The sequence below is a fragment of the Pleurodeles waltl genome, chromosome 6, assembly GCF_031143425.1.
Source record: "Pleurodeles waltl isolate 20211129_DDA chromosome 6, aPleWal1.hap1.20221129, whole genome shotgun sequence".
Lineage (NCBI taxonomy): Eukaryota > Metazoa > Chordata > Amphibia > Caudata > Salamandridae > Pleurodeles > Pleurodeles waltl.
In genome coordinates this window covers 823,029,438-823,048,211 of record NC_090445.1, presented here as the reverse complement: position 1 = coordinate 823,048,211, position 18,774 = coordinate 823,029,438, and the positions used below count along the sequence as shown (strand labels likewise).

At 42.5% G+C, this 18,774-nt stretch overlaps 1 protein-coding gene across 1 annotated transcript in view; it reads right to left on the bottom strand.

The window, feature by feature from the left end:
- Positions 1-18,774, bottom strand: part of LOC138300287 (calcium homeostasis modulator protein 3-like) — a 95,898-nt gene that overhangs the window by 36,632 nt on the left and 40,492 nt on the right. Inside the window, exon 3 of the mRNA XM_069239474.1 lies at positions 9,125-9,380. Coding sequence (XP_069095575.1) covers positions 9,125-9,380 — 256 coding nt within the window. The remainder of the gene's footprint in view (positions 1-9,124; positions 9,381-18,774) is intronic.

The following is an 18,774-nucleotide window of genomic DNA, read 5'->3' as shown; positions in this document are numbered from 1 at the left end:
ATTCAGAGCCTTATTGCTGCATTTATTCAGTCTGTCCGTTTTCCATTTCTGCCATTTGAGCTGTTCTCTCCTCAGCAGGTAGACCCTTTGTAATGTGCGCGCCCAGGGCGCAGTTTGAAAATATGACCGACGTTCATGTGCACATTGAAGGCACAACCTGGAAGCAACGGATCCCATGAGTCGACGTGTTATGGTTTTCTTTATATATTAGTGGTTTATAAGGGTTATTTTCTGGAAAATAGTAATCATTGTCTACCAGAACGTCTCTTCCAAACAGATGCGAGAAATTGTGAAATACTACAAAACGTTCACAAACCACTGGGTAATGAGAAGTCCTGTGGAGATTAAACCAATTTTTTGAACTTATTTAAGCGGTGGGAACCTGCAGAATGAGGCGGACCACTTCTCCATTGCTGTCATGCTGGGCCGGCGCAAGCAAGGGGATAAACAAATGGGACTTGGGCTGCTCGAGGATACTCCCGTGAGGAGCACTGCTGTCTCCGAGTGTGTCGTGTTCCTTCAGCTGGGGCCAACCCTTTACACAAGACTCTGACAAGAGAAAGGTGGTCACACAGTGAGCAAGCAGCAGCCAGACACAGAGCATATAGGAGCACCAGTCAAACCACAAGAAAAGGGGGCAGAAGCACAGGCAGTGGAAAAACGAGCACGCGATGATGCGCCACCAGATAGCACATTTGCAGAGATAACAGCACTAGAGTGTACACCAAAGAGCAAACCATGGCTGACGATCAACAGCAACAATCAGCACCATTAACACTGCAGCCCGCAGGCGCCAGTGATCACATGTCCATTACTGCCCTGCCAAGATTTAGCAAACTCGTCCACACTGCGACAGCACCGCCACTAAGATATAGATAGAAAGGCCGAACAACTACTGCTGTGTCACCTGCGAATACGATGGCATGGTCAGATCGTACTAAAGCACTTTGAAAGTTAGGAAATCTACAAACTATTTGTGAAGCTTCCCGCAATGGGGGGCAGACAATTATTATGATGCAGCCGTGCCACTAAACACTCACTTTGACACACAGCTGAATCCAGCTTTGGAGCACTATAAGCTTAGGCAGGCCAGTCAATGGGATGATGAAACTATTGATGGGTTTTATGCCAAACTGAGAGCGCTAGCCAACACATGCAAAGACGACGACCAGAAGGAGGTTCACATCCAGGTGATTCAAGGGTGCCATTCATCCATCTTAAGACACCTGATCCTCAGCCAACTTTGCATCAGACTTGAAGGTATCCTTATCTAGGAGCAACTGCACAAACTAGCCAAAAGCTGGGCAGAGGAGATGGATTTTCACTAGTGAATGGAACAGCACACCCTCAACCAGGGAGGCCGCAGTCTCCCAAAGCAAATGTCATAGTTGTGGAATGGAATCCCCTTGCATTCCAACGCATGCCTTGGCCAAGGAAAGTCGTGCTCCAGGTGTGGCAAAGCCAATCACTCTGCTCGTCTCTGTCAGAGTAGCAACGGAGGGAGCAAAATGCCAACCCAACTGTGAAGAGGTCACATCCTGAGACAGCTTACATTGGGGGATAACCCATCAGTGAATGCCACAGGATGAAAAAGGTGTGAAACAGAGATTGCAGAGTGCGAAGATGACAAGATATTCATGTCTCACATATTGCACAGCACAGCACAGCAGAAAAAGGTGCACCAATGTGCCTGGTTATTTTGGGTGGGGAACCGTCCAAGCCTCACTGACACTACGGTGCAGTAAATGTCATGAACAAGAGTCAGTTTCAAGCACTCAAAGGTCGGCCACCGTTTAAGCACACATATGTGAAAATGTACACTTACAGAGAAGACAGGCCATAGCTGGAAGCAGGGGTTATGGAAGTGGACATATTTAAAGCAAATACACAAAATGCACCTAGTTCCACCAAAGAAGGGACCAGTATGCTTTAATGGAGCCACATCACCAAAGACCATCAGGCGAGAGTGGCACATGAAGCCAACCATAGATGACGTTATTGCAGACCTTAAAGGAGTCCAGTGGTTCTCCAAGCTGGACCTAAAAGTGCAGCGCTACCAAGTGGAACATGACCCACCAGTCAGGACATAATTACCTTCTCAATCCACCTAGGGCTGCGATGCTACAAGCACTTTGTAAGCGAAGAAGTGTTCTAAAAAACAATTAGAGAAATACTGTCAGGACTGGATGGAGTACTGAACATCACTCATGATATTCTAATATAGTCAACCACACTGGAGAAGCACTACACTAAGATGTACCTTGACAAGGCTGGTCAGCCAAGGTCTGATATTAAACTAACACAAATGCTCCTCCTACAAATTGTCAGAAGTATTGCTAAAGAAGCTTGCCCCAACGCCATGACACTGGAGGAAATCAGGATGGCAGCGGATGGAGACACCTGTTTGCAGAAAGCAGGAGTAGCCATGTAGCTTCGCCGGTAGAAGCAGGTCCTGGAAGGAGCAAAGACCTGGAACGTGCCTGAGAAACTTGCAGTGCCCGAACTATGGAGAGTCCATGACGCACTGAGTGCCACACCTGAAGGGCTTATAATGACAGGCAAATTGTATCGAAGTTCCTCAGTTGCTGTGGGCCCGGGTGGTTGACCCGGTTCACCAGGGCCACCAAATGGCTGCTAAAACCAAAGCAAGACTGAGGTCCAAACTATGATTCTCGAACCTGGACTGCTTAGTAGAATAAAAGGTGAAAATGTGCATGACTGTCAAGGCTCTTATTCAGTGCAGAAGCAGAATGATGATATTTTCCAATGCCCCTCTCCGATAACTCTCTGTCACCAAAATAGTCGTGTGGTGTAACCGATAGGCTCAAAGGAGGGAAAGGGGATGGGGATAAAGAAGAGACAGTTGGTTTTCTTGGATTCCTTCCTGTGCGCACCTTCAGCTATTTGGTTTAGTAGTTTTACACATTCTTCTTTGGTACTCGCTGTGTTCAGGAATTTGCTGTAAAAGAATGTTGTATTAACCTAAAGCCTCTCTTATTATTAGATTTAATAGTTCATATTAATAAAGAAACACCAAATATGTATCTAAAAATACCCCCAGTACCTCAACTAGTTTATTCTCTTCTAAACTCTTATTTGGTATTGAAAATTTCAATGGGTAATTGTTGACTAAGCGATATAACTGCTTTTGGTATCATAACTTGTAGCGCTTATTTCTTATACGATGCTATAATACTCAATATTTTATATTTAATTATACATATAATCTTTCTCCTTTGTGTTTTTAGGATTACTTGCTGTCGGTGGGATGACGGTTTTATGTACCGGAACTCAGATAAGAGAATTATTTGAGATCGTATGGCAGGTTAAATAATGTTTGTTTTTTCTTTATTTATTTCTGTTGCTTAGCTGCCTATCCATATTGTGGTCCTAAACTACTGAGTATTCACTGGAAGCTGTAAATATTCTCGAAGTTGCTCAGCGATAATTATATGAGTTTGTTTCTCTTCTTGTGCTGTCCCTACTGTAATGGGCGATAAGCACTAAGCATGAGGATATGCTTAATGACGCTGCCTCCGATAAGTATTGTAACACCTCTTTCAGGAACTCCGAATGCTCATGCTCATTTCTGAGATGCTACTCACTATTTTCAGGAACACCCCAGGTATTTTAATGAAGAACTAAATGACACAATACACGACAAAGCCTACCCTGACTGACTTCGCGCCGCACTCCTAATTAGCTGCTTACAATGAGCACTCTGGCCATTCTATTGCTCCCTCATCCCCAAGGGGCATGATGGTCAAGGCACACTCTGAAGAACAACATCTGGCAAAGGAACTATGGGCCTGATTTAGATTTCGGCAGACGGGCTAGTGTTTCCCAACGGTGAAGGACATCCAATCAGCTGAAATAGAAATCCCATTATCTCCTATGCAATTTATATTTCGGCGAACAGGATATCCTTCTCTGTTGCGATGGAGTAACCCGTCCGCCGGAATCTAAATAAGGCCCAAAGTCCCCAAAACCACAGATGCCCCTGAGCAGGGCACATTATCCTGTGGAGGGGGTCCATGGCACTGGAAGAGATGGGTCAGGAGGCCAACCACGAAGCCACTGGCACAATCTGTGACCTAATCCTGCTCTGAGCCAATCTCTCTGGGACTACCTGTGGACCATCCGATTTAAGAGACTAATGGATCTTGCGAGGTAGGCATGCATACCAATCAACTTGGGGAGGGATGTAGTGGACCATCCAGGCACTACTGTCACGCAGTGATGTCACACAGACCCTTGGGAGGAGGGCAGTTTAGGGGATAAATTAATGGGATGTTGGCCACTCCAGGACATTCCTGTAAAGAGCACTGCTGTCTTTGTGTGAATGTGTATAATGTGCTTATTCGGGTGGGGCTGGCCCCTTACATAAAGGTCTGTGTATTTCTTTAAGACCTTGCTAAACTTCATAATGATTTTAGTGAAGTACCAAGACTAATTTTGATGTATTACCATAGTCATACGCTTTCCAATTTGGCGTAAGAGGCAACAAAAACACTGAAATGCCTAGAGGCGATATTCCACTTGGCACATACTCAGAGGCTGGAGGACAACGGGGCAGATGCTATCCACCAGTGAACTCAGGCTTCCCTCTTCATGAACATGGAATGTCTTGTACCCAAATACAAATCTTTCTTTCATCTGTTTCCACTAACGCACTACGGCATGCATTTATTTTTAGGCTAAGCGACCCCCTACATTCTTCAGTACTTGCCCTTGTAGCCATGATGTCCTCGGAAAGAGGATGTCACTGCCTCACTACAAGCCTATTGAGCAAAACGTGTGAATATAGGACTATGAGCTGGCTCACAGAATCTATCCCAGCTCCATCCATTTCACCCCACTACAAAAGTGGACAGGAGGTGAAAAGAGATTACAGTTCACTCCCACTCATATGGCATCACTTGGTGTGCTTCTAGGCATCTACCAACCCTTGAAGACACTAGTGCACCCTCATAATTCACCAGCTTAGAGAAGCAGATGAAAATAAAGAAGATATAAGGCATCAAGCTTCAGTGGGGTAGATCCATACCTAGAAAGGTGCACATTTCCAGAATGAATGCCATAATGGCAGCAATTAGAAATCCGGCAACATCTAGAAGTTAAAAACATTCTATCTACATGTTATAGTGACAGCATCACTTACAATACTGTAACTCTTCAGAGATGCACCAAACAACTACGCTTCGTGTGTTTTAACGGTTCATTCCCAAACATATTTAGGGTTATGAAAATGTCTCAATTATATAAACTTGAAAAGTCTACAGTTCCAATGGCTGAGACCTAAACATCAGCTGAATCTCTACTTCTCCAACAAAAAATCCTAATTCATCTCATACAACTTTCAAAAAAATACTAAACCGTGCCTCACATGAACTTTGGCCAAACTATTAATGCTTTTGCACTTAGCTTTCTCCATGGTAATTTCAGTTGTAAGAACCTTAGGATATCATTATCAAAAAATAATTAAACGGAAATATTGTGGCACAAGCAAGTACTGTTTACAAAAATATCATCTTATTCAGTGCAGTTAACTCCAATGGGCCAATATTTTTGTAAATTATCTTTAGGATAAAATATTTCTGTCAGACAATATTTTGTTTACCATATTTCTGTACCACACCAACAATACATTTTCACTTTAGCAGAACAAAAACGAATTTCCAAATAGGGAAAAATCACAATACTTGTGAATGTTATCCGGCCATTCCACAGGAGCCTGAACTGTATGTCATCTAATGAAACGAATTCTCAGGCCTTGTGATAAAATGCCTAGCAGTGCCTGATTCCCTAAGCCTAGCCACATCAGCCATGCATATTATAGTCTGTGTTTTTGTTCTATGTTTGCAGTAATGTACTATGTATTTGCGCATTTACATTTGCATTGGTTTGTTTAGTTCTCCTGAGGCAACATGTATTTTTCTTGTGGACAAATCTCTTGCAGTACACACCCAAACAAAAGAGGGGGCCATCTTATCTTCCCTGGAAAGCCCTCCATATTGGTCTCCATTACTGACAATCTCTGTACAGAGAGTTAATAGGTAATATTGACCCCTGGGTATGGAGAGGGGAAGTATTTTTGCTTGTGCATGTTCATGTTATTTGAATTGTAATTAATTTAGTTCAAATTTATTGGGTATTATTGGGACTGGAAAAACTAGGTCTGCAATGACTGCTGCCACAATAAACAAGCACTAGCAAACCCAAAAGGTCTGATTATTTTGGCAGTGAAAGTGGTCCTTTACTGATTGCAAAATGACTATATGAAGTTGTGCTGATGGCATACGGGTATCTGATGGCATATTTGTGATGGTGTGCATTGGGTTTGTATGTGTGGCAGTATGATGGTATCTGGCTGTGTCTTATGGTGTCTTTAGCATACCTAATTGTTTGTGTGATGAATGTGTGATCGTTTGCATGAGTGAGTGCTATCAGATACAAAAGGTTGTGCTATGAAATTGCTGGAGGGTCCACTACTCGATTACGAAAGCAGAAGGGGTATAGTGTATATTGTTAAGAAAGATACAGGGGAGTAGAAGGTGGGTTTGGAAGGCCTAGGGAAAATGAAAGTTGAGGAAAGTAGAGGGGGAGAGTGGAGCCCAACTTCTGGCTTCTGGCGTCATGACGGGTGCCAGGGAAGGTCGCCTGGGTATGACCAGCACCAGTCCGGATTCAGATTCAGATCCATGAGACACCATCGAGCCGAGGCCGAAGCCACCAGCGCAGAACCTGATGGGGCCTCCTCCTCAGACCCCACGGGGCCCGAAGGCACACCAGGGGAGGTTGGCCCACACAGCACATGGCCTTGTAAAACTCCTTCATTCGAATAAGTGTTGCTCCAGCTCCTGAAAATGGGTTGGGCGCGAAGTCGGACTGGGCAGCGGCTTACCCAGAACCGTGCCTGGATTACCTTGCTCGTCTCATCGACCGACAGACAAGGTGAAGTCAAAGTCCGCTTGGACTTCTTCTTCTTTTGGGTCTCTTCCCTGATTGTCCTGAGGACCTTGAGTGTGATGAAGAGGATTTGGGGCTCCTGGAGCAGTCCCACAACTTCCATCATGACTGGGACCATGACCTCCGAGGTGTTGCGAATGCCCGTGTTGACTGCCAGGTCCAAGCAACTTTAGGGATCGGTTCCTCAAATCCTTTGGCGCCATGGCCCGGCAGTCCAAGCATGACTTAGAGTCATTGTCACACTCCAGATACCAGAGGCAGACAAGATGGAGCTCAGTAATCAACATGGCGCAGTGACAGGCACCACACAGTTTGCCTTTCTAGATGATATTACCTCAACACACTTGAAGAAAAACCCGAAAAAAGGCCTGTCAAAAAGTGACAGTGGGATAGCTCTGTCTGGATCTGCGCTAACCGGCACAGAAAGAAAAGAACTGACATCCACACGCCTGGGTGGCACCTATATACGTGATTATGTCACAACCTGCACGGACGACACCATGCTGAATTGAACTTAGCTATCCGACAGCGCACACAGGTCGATTGCTCAAGCAAAAGCTCCTGGACCCAGTCTCACGCCTGTGGAAATTCAAAGGTACAGAATCTGCAGCTAGAAGCCTTTATCAGATCCTGGGTTTTGTACATTGCAAACCATGAATGGGGGAAGAAAGCAACATGGCATGACAAAGTTCATATCAACCAATCCCCAACCTCCTCCTGAAAGTACCTCAGTTTCTTTCTTTACTCTCAAACTTATAACAGCAGCACAGAAATGCACCCAATTATTTGAGAAGAGGATGATATACTCTTCTGGCTCCAGTACTCCAATCTGTCTAATAATACCTTCCAGTCTGCAGTGTGGAAGCATTTCATATGTATGCACATATATAGTGGTCATTTTATTGATCTAATTCGCGAAAAGGCAGCACTAATAAACATTAATGGAGTGTTTGTTATAATTTGTCAAGGGTAAGGCAAAACTCATGAACCTTAAAGCAGTGGAGTTATTAGAATAGTCTGAATTGTTAAAATACAGTCAGCTAGCTCCAACAAGGCATGGACGCTATGCATCAAGTAACCTTGCCTAAACAAGCAAATAGCCTATGAGCAATATCTAAAGCCCTTTTCTGTGTGATGATGTGAAGTATCTAAAGCCCTGTTCTGTTTGTCAATGTGTGTCTGTGGCTTCTGTCTTGTGTTATTGTGTAGGGGCAGAGTACACAGTAGTGACAACAGGTATTCCCAGACAGGTTGAGATAATTAATGAAACAGAAATTGCTGGATTTTGGAAGATTACATAAACACTAAAGGTGAGGCAAACATTTTCTCCCATGGGCAAAACATATGGCATGTCCTAGGCAATGTGGACTCAGACTAAATTATAATTCACTGTATTCAGCGTTTGCCTTTCCATGTGGTTGGTAGACGGCATATGAACTTTTATGATATCCTGTAAATGTACAGTCTGTATTCTGGTGACCTAACACCTCCATGTAAGGACCTCAGGCAACACCTGGCAGGGTAACGTAAAGGAAAGGCAAGTCTGACACACCTCTGCAATGATGTGGCCATTCCTCATTGGGTCCTCTTCTATAGAAGGCGTTCCATCCATTAAATGTGAGGCCCCCTCCCCTTTCCATGGCTTTCTGCTGAGTCACTGTTGCACAGCTGCAGGCTTGGAGATAGGGATCTAAATGCACAGACCCCACAAAGGATTGCTCACAGTCTATGTACTCATTTTCTTGAAGTGGAAGTGGTCTCTCTGTGTCAGAGTCATGAGGTGAGTGATTAGCAAGGAAAAGGGACGGAAAAACCCAGTGGGCTCATCACCTCCTACCCACCCACTAAGGTCCACCCTGCTTACCACAAAGGTCATCCAGCATCCCATCAGTGTTAACGCCATTCTTGGTAAAGGTGGCCCAAAATCACGACAAACACTTCGTCCCAGATCCATCCAAAAAGGCCACACAGCTATCTGTGACAATCTAATCTGAAAATATTATATGTCCTAGTCTACCATTATTCTATGAAACATGGACAGTTCTTCCTTAACAACATTAAGACCCCAGATACAGATGAATATTCACCAAAATACACAGCAATATGGTATGGCTTTGCTAGTGATGTTGAAAGTACATTAATATAAGGAAGTTACCTGTGATAAGAACTTGATGTATCTCGCTGCAGCTTTCCTGGAAGTAGTGTTCCTCAGAGGCTCCATGTCTTTGCAAGGTATCTTGGCAAGCAGCTGTTCAACATCTATCCCTGTTAAATTAGACAATCTCCAAAAAGGTTCTGGATCAACAGACTCACTGAAGGCACAAACAAGGAACTTTCCATCCAAAAGGGAAATAATAATCCACATGATCGGAGGTGCCAAAGCCCGCAACAACATAGAAATCAAGAAACGACTACAATTGGAGAGAAAAACAATTTTAAACACATTTTAAAATTTTTATAAAACGACAGTAACTGTATTTTAGTGTATTAAAATAAATGATTATTGCTTATTACACAGAATAAGTTTCCTAAAGCCTGATGGCTTTCAACCACAGAATGTGTAATAGTGCATGCGGTTAAATATAAGTTTACTTTCAGCAGATCTCCTTGTAAATATACATATTGAACAATAAGAGAAATACCTGATAGGCCAAGTAAATGTACTGAAACTGTTTTTAATACGTCCATCCAAATCCAATTCATCCTGAGAGCAGAGGAAGACGTCAGACTAGCATCTATTGTCAAATGATTTCTCACATACACCACTGAATTATGGAAGGGTTCATCTACCTGAATTTGGCAGGTGATAAATCAGAGTTGTACCTCCTGGACAAATTTTGCACAAAGAACTGCCTCTGAGGTAGGCCCACAACTCAGTCCTTGAGAACGTCTTCAAGGACTGGACTGTGGTTCAATCACTTGATGCCAAGAAGGCATTTAACTCAGTTGAATTGCCTTTTATTCTTATTATTCGTGGTTAAAGAGGATGTTGGTCCATCATATATATTCTGGGACTTACTACACTACACCCACTACACTACATACAGAAAAAGGTCAATAGTGCTCTCTTATACTCCTTGAGCGTTGGCAGTGACACAAGACTGAGATGTGCCTTGCTGCCATTATTATTTGCCTTTCCCTCAGAAATATTGGCAAGTTTGATATTTGGGACCCCTTGATCCAGGCATTTCAGATGGTATGCTGTATGGGATGACAGGATGTAAGTATATGCAGAATTGAACAAGTCATTCCTAATCCCTCTCACGCACTGGCTCACCCACCAAGTTTCAATTGTCTATCTGGATATATATATTATCAGGACCTTAAGTATTTGGGTATTCATGTTTCGAGAGATAAGACAAATTTATTGCAAAAATGTGTAAGGTCTTAATGCAAATTAAGTATTACACTTTACACTGTAGAAAGCTTTCATGTGCTCAGGACAGCATCATATACAAGAATAATGTCCCAGACATTCTTATAAATATTAGAAAGCATAACTTTCTGGGATTCAGAAGAATTATTTACCAAACTTGATGAATTACCCTGCACTGTGCTCTGGGATGGAGGACTAAGAGAATTTAAGATATTATCATCACCTTAGTAATTATATGTGAATATCACTGAGCATCCCAGCTACTAGTAGTGAATGAATAGGTGCTTTTGTCACGGCAGGAACCCTCCTTAAAGATTGACCACCATCCAATGGGAAACAGGGGTTATCCTGCAAGCATATATGAGGGGGAGGATACAGACTACCAGAACCAATACAACTGGTAGAATTCTTATGGAAAAACAGCAAAAACTTAAATAGGGTTGGTTGACAAAGACAGACAAGATAACCAAGGAGACTCCCTTAAGACAATACGATCCTGCAAAACCAAAAGAAGCAGAAAAGCTTTAGGAAATGGGATCTAATCAGAATTTCCAAGGTAGAGGACCTGTGGGTCCCAGAAGCTATAAAATAATTTGATCAACTGTCCAATAATTTTAATCTAAAGCCTCTAGGCATACACAATTGAAGCATGCATCAATAAAATATGTTGATAAAGAATGTAACTTCCAAACTATCCCCAATTGCATTAAAGAATGCTGTTAGAGGCACTGAAATCGAATTACATCTCCCTGATATATAAAACAAATTCAATAACTCTCCCAACACTCTGGATGTTCTGAGAGCTTTATGGGAAAGGGACCTAGATCCACAGAGGCATCAATTACAAGTCAGGTGGAGTGATGTCCCCAGGTGGAATACTGATCAGCCTGTCCACAAATGATTAATTGTTACTGCTGGTAAAAAAGCTTCAGCCTTGAGCTGCAAGTGCAGCCAGTACCCGGTCCCTGGCCTACACCCAACTGTGAGGCAAAGGGAAACTTAGAATGCTACCCCTACCCAGCAATATCCTCCCATTTTCTCTGCCACCATCTCCACCTCTTTCTTCCCATCTTGCCTGAAACCCTCAGTCACATTTACTTCCTGCTCGGAGTAATATTTATAGAAGGAATTGGTTAAAGGAAAACAATTGTGAATCAGCAGAGCACTTTAGGAGAATCCCTCATCGATTTGAATGAAGTCACTGTCGTGGAGACAAAAGATTTGTATCCTTAAGGGAACATTTGTGCAGCTTAGAAAATAGTTATTTTTGTTTACATAAGCAGCGCCTTAACTTTGGAAGTTACTTGATTTTGCAATTGCTGTTTCTGCTTTAATGTGATTATGTTCCAGCTAGTGCATTTTTAACAATTTGGTAACTGATTCTGTACTCTACATTTTGAATAAGGATATTTTATAACCCCCCCTGCTTTCCATAAAGAGATATTGCCTGGAATTTCAAAAATATGCAAAGAATGCCTGATTTCTTCTAATCCATCTTCTAAAAGTACCAATATGGTCATCTTAAACAGTGTTGTCTGCTACACCACTACACCACTGTGAAAATGATTCATATCTGCATATCCATATTATTAAGACATTAAACTTTTCAAAAATAGACTGTGTTTGGAGCACCAGACATGGATAAGAAATCAAGTATTGGTAATTGGTACATTTTATGAAACAAATTCAAATAAAAAACAAGAAAACAAGATCAGTATAACACTGAGTATGATTCAAGGCAGTCATTTATTGAGGTTGGGGTCACAGTCAGTACTCACAATACTGCACATTCAACACCCTCTAGTATTTGGCACTTGACCTGCGACTAATACTCTGTGGTTCCGCATTTTTTTTTTTACTGCCTTAGTCCTTCTTCATTTATTGGCAGCATTTGCTGAAGCTTTATAATTATACTCAGAAAGGAAAATAAACATGACTGAATTGTAATAAAGTTCTCATGAAAATCATCCTGGAAAATCCAAAACTGCAGTTTACCTTTAAATGGGTCAGTTCGAAGCTTATCCATATAATAACTGATTTTACTCATGTACCATATGTAATAATCTGTTACTTGGAAAAGATTCAAAGTATTGTTTACTTCCCAAAACATCAGGGGTAAATTCTGCAAAAAAACTTTTTTGCAGACGAATTATGGTGGAAAACTGTTTGTGTTAAAGAAGTCAACCGTTAAAATTAGAAATTTGCTAAAATTTATTGTCCAGCAAAACATGCTTGTGTTTGTACAATTTTGAATATAAAGCTTGTGAAGTTTTGAAAGAAAATCCTTTTGAATGATGTATAATTCTTCAAATTGGTATTTGTGAAATAAGACAAGACTTGAGGTGATGGAGTCGCCGTCGGATTAACCACCCACGTCGCACAACGCCGACTTGATGGAGATCTCGATCGGGACCGACCTCTATCCGAATGATGCCAGGAATCATGCCAATGCCGTTTCTTGTGCGACCTCAAGGATTTTCCGGAAAAAGATCTCTGATGACTCCTATGCTTCTCCTTTTTCTTTGCCTTGACCAAAAAGAGTTTGGCCTCCCGCTCCTTGAGCGCCTTCAGGTTCAACCTCTGGCATGAACCACACTCCTCCACATCGTGCTCAGAACTCAAGCACTACAGACAGTCATTGTGCGGGGTCCATCACCGACATGCACCCGCCGCACTCCCGACAAGGCTTGAATCCGGATTTCCAAGAAGGAGACTTTGTAACCTACAAATAAACACCTTCGGTAACAGTACCTCCCAAGAGCTAGGAAAAAAACGTTATGCTTTGAAGGCACAGAAAAAAGGAACCAACGTTAGCACGCCGGCGAGGACCTCTTATTGCCACGATGACGTCAGACTGAGTCGCGTGGGAGTCAGGCAATTGTGACGTCCTCATCGACGTAGAGAGCTGGGAAGAAAACATTTTCGTTGAATGCTGGCACATTGGGAGAATTCATAAGGTGAGGAATCCACAGGTAGTTGTATCCATCAGAAATGTCATATTTAGGGTTAGGAAGTATGCTCTAGCTTTATTAATGGTAGGCCTTAACTCAGCAAGTGTCTTGGCCTAGTTTTCCAGGCCTCATGCAGAAGCTATATTTCTTAGCGTTTAATAAAATGCTGACAGATTGAACTAAACTGTGAAATGTCCATTGTCTTGTTAAAAGTGCTTAACCAAAGCTTTCTGTAAGAACCAACGGACAGGAGACGATATTCCTAGTAATGTAACAAAATGTGTGTAATGTGTGTGAGATGTACTTTCCCAGGACGAGAAGAATGAAGACACTGACTGGAGAGGAAGATGCAACAAATTTGTTACCCGACGAGCCGGATGATGAGGACATCGCAAAGTGGACCAATCAACTTCGTGTGAAGAGTGAAATATTAGAGTTCATGTATTTGGTATAGAAATATTATTGGGTAGTGTATAAATGTACGATTGACTGAGAACAATGGGATAGTATAGGTGACTTTGATATAACAACGCAACAGAGGGAAAAGACTTCAGATCTTACCCCGTTATGAATGCGATATTGAGAGAAGAAGAGATTTGAGATTCTGTAATTCGGCTCATACTCTCTGATTGAGAGCCTGATGCTTTGCTGATCGATTGATGACCTCAGGACGAAGACTGATTCTGCTTGCTGACCCATGCCATGGATAGGTAGATATGACAATCTGACTACATTTCATTTTTATGCCTTTTCTTTCTAGGTACCAACTGCGCTGTCTTGATAGTTTCCCTAGCTAGATGTTTTTCTAAATTTGTGTTCTAAATTGTTTTGCATGAATCTCAACATGTTGATGCTAATCTGGGTTAGATGAGGGTATTCACATGATGACTGCCGAATTACAAGGACTAACGTTTGATGGGTTATTTTACTGAATTCTATGTATCACATATCTTTATTGCAGCTGACTCTGCTTTTGTTTTGCACCATTGCCTTAGAATGTGTCATGATTCAAGCTTTGATTAGACTGGATTTCTTCTGTCGTTTTGGTCAACCAGTATTGTTCTTATATGTGTTTCATTTGATTTTGAGATTAATCTACATTACTTTAGCATTGGTAATATAAGGGAAATAAAAGTACTAAACTTTTACTAAAGGTGTGGGTATTCATGGCTGAAAGGTCATGGTGCGTGATATTTACTAACTCCATTGATTATTGATTTTGACTAATGATTATTGATTATTACGTATTGATTATTGTTCATTTATTGGAGCTATGGCGAGAACATCTTAAACGAGTCAAAAGGTTCATCAACCTATTTGCGTCCCCTTGTAAGTTTACTTATTAAGGTCAGACGCGCTAACAGATATGGTAGTAGACTGATGGTTAGTCTCTTAAGGAGCTCGTCGTAGAAGTTTGATATGGAGTGACAGGTGTTAACAGTAGTGGTGGAGAGACTGATGGGTTTGTCTCTTTGTAGAGCTTGCCATAAGTGTCCAGAACAGAGTGACAGTATTTTTTAGATTTGGATTTTTGATTTTCAATGATGATATTTGTAGAGAAAATGATGTTCCCTTAAGCCCAGAAATGACCTTCCCAGATCCTGGATCTTGCTAGTGGTGTTGGGTATGTTCCTGGCTTTCTAGTGTTAGAGTGAGAGAGATAGGTTGCGCTTGCACAGCTTATGCAAATCACAGGTGTATTGTGACGAATGTGAGGATTTTAGGGAGTTTGCGTACTGCAAATTAAGTTTTAGTAGGAGTGCGCGTACTCCTCAGTAAGAGAGTAGAGAAGTCGTCGAACTTCACATGTGTGTGGCGATTTGTGCAAAAAAATGGTTGTTGATGTACGGACCCAGTATGGTCTAAGACTTCAGAGTATATTGAAAAGTGTATGAGACACTTGGTTATATGTTGTAATTTGTCTGGTTTAGTAGGTTGATCGGGCGAGGTCAACAAGTCAGGGTGTGAGTTAAAGTTGGCGAGAGGAAAGTTCGACTGAGATTTGGCGAGTCCTATGTGCACCAGGCCAGACCATGTTCAGTTGAGAGTAAAATTTGTGGGTCAAATTTTGCTTTTGAATCTGGGAGACCGAGAAAGAGGAATAGCTGCAGGCGCAAAAGGTCCATCAGTGAAAATCCATAAGGTTTCTGAAGCGATTGTGTTACCTTTCTTGTAGTAAACCAGCAGATTTGTTTGGGTTTTTGAGTAGTGCTCGCAATATTTTGCATTAGTTTTGTGTGAATTGGAGTTTGGGAGGACGAGCCGCAAGACTTTGTCTGCCGCAGTACGTGTGACTGTGACGTCATTAGACCTGCGCTGGGATAGGTTGGTTAGTGAGAAGGGTCGTGCACGAATTGGCAGCCGTCCGTGGGAGGCAATTGGCTGGGAACGTGGGTGATGGGAATCTTGGGAGTAAAAGTCATTTCTTGATTTGATTTTGAATAAACAAAAGTAGAAAAGATTACGTTTTTTCAAGGCATTGAAAAGTGCCCTAAGGGGAGATACGTACATTAGAGCGAGTGTTTGAGAACCTACGGAGAGTACACCGGCTTACATTGTAATAGAAGAGAGATGTGCCACACCGTGTCTTTAGCTAAAGCAGTGGTGCACGTTGATAGAGAATATGGAAGCTTAGCATTTCCTGAAAATGGGACGTTTGATTTGAGGATTTTTGAGCAATTGCAGGTGGCGCAATATGAATCAAAGCCTCTTCCGAGACCAGCACAGTTTGAGGCATTAGCAGTTTGGGAGCTGGTAGCTAGACAGCAACAGCAAATGAAATTCGAGAAAAGAATAAGAAGGGTAGAAAAGACTTTAGCGCAAGCGAGATGGGATTGGGAACAGAAGAAATGGAGATCAGTGACTTTGCAGGATGTTAAGTTATTTCCAGCTATTGCGCAGGAGGATGAGACGGAAGGAAAGCAAGCGACTAGAAAGACTAATAGAAGTCCGTCTCAGAGTAAGGAAGCTAGAAGGTCTTCTGTAGTGGAGGAGGATTCAGATACCGAAGATCTTGTTACACAGATACTAAGAGACCAACCACCACTGTATACGGTGCATAAGAGTGGTGCAAGTACTAGTGTTGATCCAACAGCCCGCAACAGGCTGCGGGGACAGGGAGTCCGGTACAGGTTAATGCCAACCTGACACAGGGTGTGGTGCAAAGTAGTCCTAATGTGTTGACTACACCTGTAGTTCAGACACAGATGCAGCCGCCACAGATACAGAGAATTTATCCTGATGTGCCTATTCTAGAGAAGACTTCGAACTTAGTGGTGCCAACGGAGCAAATGGTTTAGAGACCAATACTGGTCCAGACTGAGCCGACTCCAATCTTGTTGCCCTAAGTGCACCCACAGGTAATGCCGAGATTTACGCCATTGACAGGGACGCAGTCAGACTTGACTCTGGTAATGAATCCAAGTATGGGAGTTACTCTCCCACAGAGTAAGGTGCCAGAGCAGCCCCAGATGCAACATCGCTACTGATTACTGTTGGTCCAGCAGTACCATTATTTGCGGAAAAGAAACAAATTATGAGTGAACAGGGAGCAATGACTCAGAGTCCAATGCGGAGGGGACCAAGTGAACAATTTCAGGTAGTCTCTTCTGTGGGTCAGACTTTTGATGGATCAAGATCATTGTTAGATCTCAGTCCACTTGTTGCACTACCAGATTCTGTGACTGGACCAAATGTGGGTCAGAGCCTGAAACTATTGACACAGCAGACTCCGAATGCAGTGGTACAGCAGGTGCCACCGGCCCAAGGGAGTAGCATTTTGTTACAGGGATGACAGCTCAGCAGTTAACTGAATGGTTAGACAAGCTGAATACCCTACAGAATGTTTCTAAAGGTGAGGAGCAATTGAATTGTGTCAGACTAAGCATGGAAGCAGGTGAACTAGTTGAGGGAACAATGGGGGTGAATAGACTAGAATCCTACACAGAAGCAGAGCTGACATACTAATGCCCACAGTACATCAGAGACTGGCAGATTTGGCAGAGAATCATGGCATAGAAATTGAGAAAACAAAGCATTTGAAGAGAAGTTACAGAATAGATTTTGAGGCAAAAGATTTTGAACACATGAGGTCAGTCGGAATGAAGGTGCACCCTAAAGAACTATTACAGAGTGCTCAGGTTTGGGGAGCTTTAGAGAAGTGGGAAGGCAGATGGGTAAAGAAAAGAAACAAGAGGAAAAGAGATTCTCTAGAAGTGACTGAGAATGTACAACAGCACAAAGATCTGGTGAAGATTTTACCAATGAGGGAAATCCCAGGGGGACATTTTGTTTATGTTCCTTGGAGTAGGAGTGATATTCTGCCTTTTACGAATGATTATCCAAAATTAAGGGAGAAGCCAGTAGACTGATATCAGCAGACAGACAGATTTGTGAAACTTGCGAAGTGTTTGTGGCAGGACTTGAACACATTATTGGAGATATTCGTTCCAGCTGACTTATGGGTCGAGTATAAGAGGACTGTAGATTGGCCAACAAGTGAACCGGAGAGAGAGAAGAATACAGGTGCACCGTCTCTTGAGGTAATGAAATATTAGTATAAGGTGACTGAGTTTCTGAAAACAATGATTTCACCCAAGAATATTGATTGGCAGAGAATTGACAGGACAGTGCAGGAAGCAAAGGAGTTGATACACACGTACTATGAGAGATTGTTGAAGGCGTTCAAGGAGTATAGTGGTGAAGAAGCAATTGAGCCTAAAGACATGTTGCATTTTGTGTTCAGATTTGTGGAAGGACTGAGACCTGAAATAGGTCAGATAATTAAGAGTGATCTGATTTGCTGGCAAGCAAAGACGATTGATGAGGTGTTGTAGTATGCAAAATACTGTAGTGATGAGATCAAGTTGAAGCAGAAAAAGTTAAGGGAGAAGGCGATAGTGATGGTGATGCAGATTAAGGTAGCTCAAACAGGAGTTCAATTAAATTTTGTGCAGCAGATGCCGCATCTGCAGGGAAATGTCATGTTTCAGCCTCAAATGAAAGGTAGGGGTCGCGGAGGCAATATAAATTGTGGTCCAGATTTGAATACTGTAGTGGTTCGGAATGATGTGCAGAGAATGAAGAAGCTATTGCCGTGTCACATTTGCAGAGCTGTGGGACATTGGAAGCTGGAGTGTTTGATGATGGTGAGGAAGGTGTTGTTCAGCAAGGTAATGAAATCAACACATTTCAAAATGTGAGAGGACCGAGATTACGGGGTCCCAATGCAAATTTTCAAAATAATGTGAATAAAGCGCAGAATTTTCAGCCCATGCAACAGGTGCAAATGCCCCATGCACAAGTGTCACAGTTTCAGCCAATGCAGCAGCAGGTTCCCATGGTACCTAGACAGCAAATGCAGATACCTTAAGCCCCGATGGAGCAGCAACAGATGGTGCTTTCTCAACAGGTTACAGGTCAGAGACAAGACAGAAGTAGTAACACAGTGCACCAATCCCCGTTACACAGTGAGAATGA